Consider the following 10,435-nt stretch of genomic DNA (forward strand, 5'->3'; position numbering starts at 1 on the left):
CTCCCCCCCCCCCTAAAGTGCCCCATCAGGGGCTATATGGGGGTGTAGCCAGGGCTCACATAACATCTTTGAGCCCCGGCAAAGATGAAGTTGAAGATATTCCAACACAACGGGTACACAAAGATGATATTTTCAACGACCACTGTTGCCTTCATAAGGATAATTAAGGACCAATCACTTCTGAATGCAAACTTGTGAGAGTGATTGTTACAGACATGTGACCTTATTTACATGAGACTACGCTAAATTACGGATGTGTGACGTCAACAATCAATTCAACGTGCCAGTGAGTTTCTATCGATGGTCCACCGTCTCTATTAAGTGATGGCTGGAGTGTCCTTTTTAATGTTTAGATTTTGTATCTGCATCTCCTTAGCCAGTATAACTGCCTTCATCGTAACACACCAGTTTCGCAGGCACATACTATACCATATTGTTACATCTTCACAAAGAAAGTGGCAATGCTCCAATCGGAACCAAGAGGTCCCAGGTTCAAATCCTGCCATGCCACCAATCTTCAATCTGCTCTTGGAAAAGGTACTCTACACGACTTTTACCCAAGTGAAAATGAGTATTGCCCTGTCCTGTATTTGTTTCTATGTGTGGGACACAACACCAGCAACAGCTGCCTGTGTCCCATGTGTATTGTATTGTTACAATTTCAACTAATCAAATCAAATCAAACAAAGAACAGATTAACATCGTACTTCTCCCATGATCTCATCTATCTCCTCGATGACCTCCTCTGCAGTGAAGATGGGTTCCTGCGTGAGGCTGGAGATGATGAGGGAGTGGGCATCAAACGACTCTCGTAGCTCCTCATCATCAGACAGGTCAAGGTTCATCGGCTCCTCTCTCTGTAGCAGAAAAATGTAAAGTCAGTGTCCTGTCCCCTGTATAATGGTATGGTCCAAAAAGTGATCGTTATTCTAATAACCGACCACTTTTTTTTCATCATTCACCACTAGCTCCTTGTCATCAGGTCAAGGTTCATCGTTCTCTCTGTAGGGCAGAGGGCGTTAATGTACTGTTAGTGTCCTGTCCCCTGTATAATGGTACAGTCCAAAAAGTGGTCGGTTATTCTAATAACCGACCACTTTTTTTTCATCATTCACCACTAGCTCCTTGTCATCAGACAGGTCAAGGTTCATCAGCTCCTCTCTCTGTATGGGAGAATCAGATTAGGATGAACATTTTACATTCAAACATTCAATTGCTTTTATGATTTCTTCTTATGATGGCGGACATGAGAGGACGCGCGTCGTATGTGCTCCGTATGTAATTGAACTTCAAGAGCGGTTGCTCGTGTTATATAGAGTGCTTATACAGCTTATATTGTTTATAATACTCGGTTCATATACTCAGTTTGATTTTAATCTGTGAGTTCAACATGGAACGTGAAAAAGACGGAGGAGAAAGTGAATCCGTGCCGGTGACAACAAAGAAGTACAGGACCAGATCCGGGAACTCCACCAAGCCGTGGAATACACCAGCGAAGAACATCCGTGAGTTCGAAGTACTTTCCGAAGACTACGCAGACAGTGACAGAACGAAGGTATGTAACCTCAAGTGTCGCACCTCATCGGATCGCATTCCTTTGTGGATAAACGCCACTAAAGCCTACCTAGACGAAGAGCTTGAAAAACAAACAGGATACAAGTTCACCTGGAAAGACAAGAACTGTCAGCTCATTATCACAGATCCTACAAAGTCCGGAGAAAGCATCAAGGTAGTGAACATTCACTTCTACAAGTCGGGAACAATCCTGGTACACGGCAAGGGTTCAAAATGGTACGCCGAGAACATTTTCCCAAAAGTGAAAGTCACGGTTAATAACCCAGCAAGCTCATCCCAGAATCAAGATGGCGGACAAACTGCTGATCAATTGACACTGAATGAAGTCGAAACAAAAGACAACAACCCAGAGACAATAGAGGACCTCTCAGACCATGGCAAGTCCGCCATGATGGCGTCTGACACTGAACTCGACCAGACCACGCCAACTAAACCTGGTGCCACAGACTTGACTTCAGAGAAAGAGAATAGAACGGAATATACTACTCCAAAGTCTGTTACATCTCCGTCTATCCGCAAAGTGTTCGGAGGTCTTGAGAATATCATCTTGAGTCCCTTCACAAAGATGAGAGAATCTACCGGAAAAAGCAGAGAAGAGAAGTCACGACAGACAAACCGATCGCGACGCGATATTCTTGCCGACAACTCCCTCCCCGAAAAGAGTGCTGATTCCAATAGTGAAACTTTGTACACTACTTTGGTGGACGAACTGAATGAACTGAAAACTCTAGTTTTCAATAACAAAGTAGCGATGGACAAGCAGGGGCAGCAAGTCGCCGATCTACAAGCTAATGTCCAAAATAAAACGAAGAAGATCGAGAAACAGGCCAAGCAGATCGAAAATCTGATGACCGAACTCCAACACCAGCGTGAATTCTCTAAAGACTTATCAGACAAACTCTCTTCGAAGTGTGCATGTGTCTGCGCTACTCGGGGAGATGAATGGAGAATTCAACGGTTATATTCAGAAATCGTAAGCTCAGCAGCTCAGAACGACACCTATGCGCCCGACACACAGACATCAGCAACCCCCGACAAACAGGGCGGTGCTGTGTCCGACATGAAGACTCCGGAAGCCCCCCGTAACAAACAGACCCCGGCAGCCTCCCGCTCGCAGGCCCCAGTGCCCACCGGTACAGACACACGGATCCAGGTAGTCTCCGGTACACAGGAACCGGCAAGCCCCGCCATACAGGCTCCGACAGACCCCGGCAAGCAGCCCCTGGCTCCGACAGACCCCGGCAAGCAGCCCCCGGCAGCCTCCAGTCCCGACTCACGCGCCCAGGCAGTCCCCTGTACACAGTCCCCGACAACTCACGACACACGGAGCCCGACAAACCCCGGCGCACAGGCTACGACAACCCCAGGCACACAGGCCTCGGTAACCTATCCAGCACAGAAAGAGAAGAAACAGATCAGAATCTTTGCCGACTCGCTTTGGAATGGCGTTGATACAAACAGAATGTTTAAGAACAAAAGTTCGAGCATCGTTAAGTCCAGCACAGTAAGGAAAGCCTCTGAGAATGTCAACTCGTCCCCTGACAACACGACGGAGCTGGTCATCTTACATGTCGGCTCAAACGACATGGACAACACAAGAGCACGATCAGACAGTGTGAACATTTGCATAGAGGAAACTCGCAAATTGATCAACAATGCAAAAACATCATTCCCAAATGCAACAATAGCAATGTCTCAAGTCCTCCCAAGAGGGTTGCATATGGATTCCACACTCAACAAGAACATTGCCATGTACAACGACAACGTCGAGAAACTATGTCTGGAAGATGACCGACTATTCTACATCAGGCATCGGCTGTTGTCACAGGAACGGTCGCTGTACAAACCAGACAGGATCCACATCACCCCTGACGCTGGCGTGAGTCTGTTAGTGGCTGACGTGAAGCGCACGCTGCGCCATCACCAGCAGTCCGTCGCAGACAGGAGCAGACAACACTCGGGCCACAGCGGGCAGCAGACGAGACCACCCAGGAAAACATCGAGGGAAAACACCGTGACCTACATGCAGTCCGGACGGTACGCTCCCCCGAGCCGCTTCTCACAAGCCCAGCGGAATCCGGCACCGTTGCTCCCGTGGAACCAGTCACCCCCAGCTCCTCAGCGAAGATCCAACTGGAACGAACGGCAAGGGTCGAGATGGAGTGAGGCATAGGACAAGCGCCAGGCAATAGAAACGCTGATGAACATGATGAAAGACTTCCTTAGTCATTGAACGGACACTTGAAGTTGAAAGAGGTTACGAGGTAACGTGTTCATCTCTTATATGTATACAACATAATAGTGCCTAAATGATTAACCGTAAACTACCCTGTCTATATTAGTATAATTCATACAGGTACCTGTAGGTGTGATACATTTTATATGAATATTTGATTAAGCTGTATCAACTCACTTGACACACAATGCAACCATGCTCTTATTGTTTAATTTCTCACATTCGCTGTTTTGACTAGACAATGTCTGCTCAAAGAGTAGCACTTAGATTCTGCTCTTGGAACGTTCAAGGTGGTCTTCGGAGGAAATGTTTAGATGTAGACTTTGTTTCTAGTTTAGAAAGTTATGATTTTATTTGCCTCCAAGAGACTTGGCTTAAACCAGGGGATAATTGTAGTATAGAATCCTTTAGTTACTTTAGGAGTGATAGAGACGCCAAAAAGACCGCCAAAAGGAATTCCGGCGGAGTAGTTATAATGTTTAGAAACAAATTTACCAAAGGTATTACAAAACTGCCATCAAGACACCCGGACTTTCTTTGGTGTAAGTTAGACAAGGCATTCTTTGGCCTAGAACAGGACCTATTTGTCGGGTGTATGTACTTCTCTCCGGAAAACTCATCGTCCCTAGAAACCAAACACAACTCCCCATTTGATATCCTACAAGAAGACATATGCAAATTTTCCAACCAGGGAAATGTAATGCTGCTGGGCGATTTAAACGCCAGAACAGCGTCCCTTCAAGCAACACTCATTCAAGATGACTGCCTGAATCATGACAAAATAGACTTATTAGAAAACATACCTCCCAGGTCGAGCTGTGACAAAGGAGTAAATAGATATGGAAATAATCTAATTGATCTCTGCTCAGCAGCCAACATGGCTATTCTAAATGGACGGGTCCCAGGAGACTTGTCCGGTAACTTTACCTGTCACAAGTATAATGGATCAAGTGTGGTTGACTATTTCATTGTTAGCTCTGAATTTCTTCCAAAAGTCCATATTTTAAAGTGAACGATCTTTCAGTGTTCTCAGATCATTGTTTGCTAACTTGCTCAATTTCCACAAATTATTCACCGTATATCAAACAAACTCAAACCCCAACACGTCCTCTACCAACTAAGTATATCTGGGATGATCACTCAAAAGCGAAGTTCTCAGAAACTCTCCAAGATTCATTGACATTAAATGACATACAAAACTTTATGGATAAATCGTTCTGCAATGTAGACAGTGCTGTAAAGGAATTTGCCGGTATAATTACACATGTGGCCGACAAATCCCTACGAAAGATCACTCCCAGAAACAATAGGAAAAGAAAAGAAATGCAAACCATGGTATACCTTAGAATGCACCTCTTTGAAACGCAAAATCAATAACTTAGCCTCCCAGTTCTCAAAATGCCCATGGAGATTAGATATACGCCATTCATACTTCTGCAATCTAAAGGTATACAAGAAGAAAATCAAAACAGAAAAGAAGCTTTATAAAGAAAGGCAATGGCACAAATTAAGTAAGCTCAGTAAAGAAAATCCTCAAAAATTCTGGAGAGAATTGAAGATACATAAGCAAGATGAAGGTGATAAACAGAACGTGGATGAAAACATTAGCCCGAAGAGTGGAGAACACATTTCAAAAATTTAAACGATACTCATTGAAAGTAATGAATCAGATAAAGATTTCCACCAACATGTCTCACAGGTAAACCCGGAACTTTTCCAGACGGCAAACAAAACTACCGATACACATGCTTTCAATAATGAACCGACAGACAACATTACAGACAACATTATACGTACGTTAGAGAACGCGACGGAAAAACCTCTAGACTTTGACATCTCACTTGAAGAAATTTTAGAGGGATTGAGCAAACTGAGACGCAACAAAGCGTGTGGAGCAGATGCTGTCATAAATGAAATGTTGAAATATAACAGCACACAACTTATATCTCCACTAAGGAAACTCTTTAATATTGTTTTGAACTCTGGAAATTTCCCACACCAATGGAGCCAAAGTATTCTCGTTCCTATCCACAAAAGTGGCAATCTATCGAACCCCTCAAATTATAGAGGAATTGCCATTTCTAGCTGTATTGGAAAACTATTTACACTAATTCTGAGCAATCGTTTACAGCAACTTCTAGAAAATGATAACATACTGTCCCCTTTTCAATCTGGATTTCGAAAAGACTTTCGGACCAGTGATAATATCTTTGTATTGAAAACGCTTATTGATAAACAGCTATCTGTACCCGGAGGAAAACTATATACATGCTTTGTAGACTTCAAAAAAGCATTTGATTCCGTGTGGAGAAATGGCTTATTCTATAAAATCTTGTTATCAGGTATAGGTGGCAACTTCTTCAAAATTATACAATCAATGTACAGTAACATAGAATACTGTGTGAAAACAGGTAATGGCCTGTCAGATTATTTTAAATCATCATGCGGCGTGCGACAAGGTTGCAACTTAAGTCCACTCCTTTTCAACCTGTTTGTTAACGACCTTCCAGATAAATTAGCTTCACCATTGTGCGATCCTGTATTCTTAAAAGATACCCCCATTAACAGTCTCCTCTGGGCAGATGACCTCGTACTCATCTCACAATCCGAATCAGGGCTAAAACAATGTCTTAAAAGGCTAGACGCATTTTGTTCCACTTGGAAACTATCAACTAATAAAGGGAAGACTAAAGTCATGATATTCTCAAAAAACGGACGAGCCAATAATAAAAGACGCTCATCCTTTCAATCACAAGGACAGACTATAAGCTTCACAGACTTTTACACATACTTAGGAGTAGACATAACACCATCAGGGTCATTCAATCGTGCTAATAAACAACTTAGAGTTAAAGCAATGAGGGCTTCCTTTAAACTTAAAACATTGTTGGCATCAAATCACAATCCGTCAATCTCTCTCGCCCTGGACCTATTCAATAGTCTCGTCAAGCCTATATTACTATATTGCGGGGAAATACTGGGGACAAACGCTCAAAGCAAAGAGATTATTCTCAGGGGAATCAAGGAATCTCAGAATGAAAATATTAGAGAATTAGTATCTAACACCCTTTCCCCAATATTAGGATCAGATGTAAACACATGTATAATTAGGTCGATCCGTGTAGGAAAGAAATCTGATACATCGACCGCCCGTCCTGTGCTTATTCGACTTAGGAAATATACGGATAAAATGAATATTATATATCAATCAAGTGTACTTAGAGATCAAAATATATTAGTAGAGCAACCCAATATTTGTTATGAGATCCCCGATTTAGAACATGTATTGCTCAACTACTGTAAAATATTGCTTCGTGTGCCCAGAAACTCTGTTAATGCTGCTGTAATGGGCGAGCTAGGAATTTTCCCATTGTACATAGACACTCAAACGAGACTGATTAAGTACTGGTTAAGATTAAATAACATGTGTAATGATAGAATTGTTAAGAAAGCCTACGATACTGCTGTTGTACAAGAACACGATTGGGCTTCCCATGTACAAGATATATTATGCAGACATGGTTTTCAAAATATTTGGCTTAACTGTAATGTAGACGCCAACTATTTTGGAAACTTGTTTAAGGAACGACTCAAGGACACATTTCTTTCCAACTGGAGACAACAGATAAGGAGCTTCAGTAAACTTGAGACATACTCCAAAGTCAAGAAAACCTTTTCCATGGAGAATTACCTCTCGGTGATCCGAAACAAATCCTTTACATCTAGTATTACAAAACTGAGAATTAGTGCACATTCCCTAGAAATTGAGAAGGGTCGTCACAAAAAGATACCAGCCGAGAAAAGAATGTGTCCTGCCTGCAAAGACAAAGTTGAAGATGAGTACCATTTTGTAATGATATGTCCATACTATAACGAAGAAAGGAAAAAACTAATGATATCATGTAAAAATAGAATAACACTACCTGGGACAAGTAGAGAAATCTTCAACATATTGTTATCATGCCCCGACTCTGTATCTGTTTATTTAGGCCAATATGTACATACTGCTATACAAAAGAGAAACCTTGTCACTGCATTGTGAAATGTAACATTCCACTAGAACATATATACAGGCATTGAAGTTAGATTAGTACACTAGTAGAAATAGTTTATAGTTATTAAGTGTTACTTGCCATACATTGTATCAAATGCAATTGTTGCGCAATAAACTTGACTTGACTTGACTTTCTTCTTAATATGTTTTCAGGTAAAAATGGCAGGGAACCAAGAAAATAAATTGGTGAGGCCTAAAGATGATATAAAGGATAATGTTGTAAGAGAATATATCTTCTCATCCAGGCTGAAACTGACCAAACTAAAGCAATGCCAGACACTCCATAGGCGACTATTTTCTCATGCACAGAAAAGCACTTTCGAGCAGGTGTTTTGAACAGAGTTCATTTTCCTGTGAAGATTTTGGCGTCTCTGACCTGGAAAACTGTTCGCAGGTGCGACATCGATATAACTCGGGATGACACAGATCAGAGAAGTGGGTCATCCTGATAACTGCCAGGGGTCATTTAGCACAGGAGCGCTCAATCTCATTCAATCAGCACGACCTCGTTAACGCCTTTCTCGCATTTTTACTGCTTGGAACAACCAGTGCTTCGGTATTACCCTATCTCTCCATCCTTACAGTTATAAATATTGATATACGCAATGTCTCTGATGTTATTACACCAAAAAGCAGTTACTCAAGCAACTGGATATGACTTTGAAAACGTCAGACGTTTGAGCTACTATCCACTAGCTTTCGTCAGTGACTGAGAGACCAGAGGGGAAATGCAGGTTTATAAGCACCAACTATTGATTGAAAGCTAGTGGATACTAGCTGAAACGTCTGACGTTTTCAAAATCATATCCAGTTGCTTGAGTAACTGCTTTTTGGCCTATCTTATTACCTGGATGTCTAACCTTCATCGACGTATCTCTGATGTTATTATCAAATTCGATTGTGTTTGTTCTTACATACAAATATGATGTCGACTTTTAACATGTACCGGATAATGTAAGTTTTACAGTGATGCATACTGTATGTAGGGTGCAATTTGGGCTAACCAGGTCTGCGAGTTCCTTTCACAATAAAAATTGAACCAACAGATTAGGCTACAAAATCAACAGCCCTGAAAATGGGAGAATATCAAATTGTACTGGCAAAACTTCACCAAAATAAACACAGTGCTTAAGTTTTTGTTTCCTCCAGGGTTGGACAAGTCCCACTGCCCACTTGCCCAGGGCAACTAAAAGTACTGTTCTGGCAAATGCATGTGCCCCTGGACTTGCCCGATTTGGCAAATAAATTTTTGGATGCAAAGTATAGCTGCTATGGTGTTTGGAGCAAGTCAAACCACCTTATTTTGATAAATAAAGAATCCAACATTATAAACTCCAAAATAAGATAATTTCCTCGGTGGTGTTAAAAATGCATAGAAATATGTATATTTTGGGCATGTGAAAAATTGGTATGGGAGAGAGTGAGTGAGTGAGTGAAAAATTGGTTCGGGCAGGTGAAAATAAAAAGTGGAAAACTTGTCCAACCCTGGCCTCCCTGGCAGTTGTTATAGTCCTGTCAGTGGTGCTGAACTTCTGGTTGCCACACTTTCCAAAGTCGGGGCTCGAAATACTTATTTCTACACACTTGCACTGGTATAGGTAATGTTGAAAATTACCTGCACCAGACAAATTTTACATGCCCCACTAAAGATTTAGAAAAACTGTTGAGAAAGCATTGCTATTATTCCCTTGATACTTGATTCAAATTATAGGCGCTACCAGTCAATCCACATTAAGAAAAATTCACATAAACCTATGTGCAGGTTAGATGCAACTAGACATCAAAAATACCTGCACAGTTCCTGAAAGATGTTTTACTACCTCCCTTAAAGCTTACATTCATGACTTTGGTGGAAAGTCTATTAGCTAACAAATGAAACGTCATTGAGATATGACTTTGCGTAGATTCTGTATCTGTATCGGTATAGCCGGTATAACCGCTCTTCGGCGTAACACAGCAGCTTCGCAGGCAACCAATTCTTGGTTGATAACTCTGATATTTGAAGGCATAACTGTTTCTTGTTCTTTTCTGGGCTGGTATCAGATACTTAATGGTTGGTATGTCCACGAGTTTATTGGTCATTTTGTACATCATGCACAGTCTGGACATTCTACGTCTGTCTTCCAGCGACCCTGCTGGAAGACAGGGGTCGACTAACAAACAGAATAGAGGCAGTGCAGCGCAGGGCGGCTTGCTGGGTAGTACACCGTCACAGACAGACGTCAAGTGTCAGCGACATGTTATCCGACCTTCAGTGGACCTCACTTCAACATCGCCGAATGCGATCAAGGCTGATCAACTTCTATAAATACCACAACGGCTCGTTGATCATTAATTGCTGCTCCAAACCCACCCCTAGCTGTTCCAAACCGACAGGACTCAACCATCCCGCAGCATATCAGCTGCCCAGATGTCGGACACAGTATAGAGAGAGATCTTTCTTTCCACGAACAATCAGAGAGTGGAACAGTCTGCCGGCTCACACTGCTCTTAGTAGCAATTTAGAGGAGTTCAAGTCCAAGCTGTAATCCCTCCCTTGAATTCTCCACTTCCGTAGTACATTACCCCCC

The 10,435-nt window shown here is 42.2% G+C and overlaps 2 protein-coding genes across 2 annotated transcripts in view; one reads left to right on the forward strand and one right to left on the reverse strand.

Annotated features, from left to right (window-relative positions):
• Positions 1–10,435, reverse strand: part of LOC109484007 (fasciculation and elongation protein zeta-2-like) — a 50,322-nt gene that overhangs the window by 3,621 nt on the left and 36,266 nt on the right. Inside the window, exon 5 of the mRNA XM_019787163.1 lies at positions 708–857. Within this exon, the coding sequence (XP_019642722.1) occupies positions 708–857 (150 nt within the window). The remainder of the gene's footprint in view (positions 1–707; positions 858–10,435) is intronic.
• On the forward strand, positions 1,246–3,821 carry LOC109484040. Its single transcript, XM_019787220.1, has one exon. It carries the CDS (start codon positions 1,391–1,393, stop codon positions 3,746–3,748), a length of 2,358 nt encoding a protein of 785 aa, XP_019642779.1. The 5' UTR covers positions 1,246–1,390; the 3' UTR covers positions 3,749–3,821.

Source organism: Branchiostoma belcheri, unplaced genomic scaffold, assembly GCF_001625305.1.
Source record: "Branchiostoma belcheri isolate BF01 breed outbred unplaced genomic scaffold, Haploidv18h27 scaffold68, whole genome shotgun sequence".
Taxonomy (NCBI): domain Eukaryota; kingdom Metazoa; phylum Chordata; class Leptocardii; order Amphioxiformes; family Branchiostomatidae; genus Branchiostoma; species Branchiostoma belcheri.

Bases quoted from the DNA above. Each gene is read 5' to 3' on its own strand.
- LOC109484040 (XM_019787220.1), top strand. From the start codon at position 1,391: ATGGAACGTGAAAAAGACGGAGGAGAAAGTGAATCCGTGCCGGTGACA.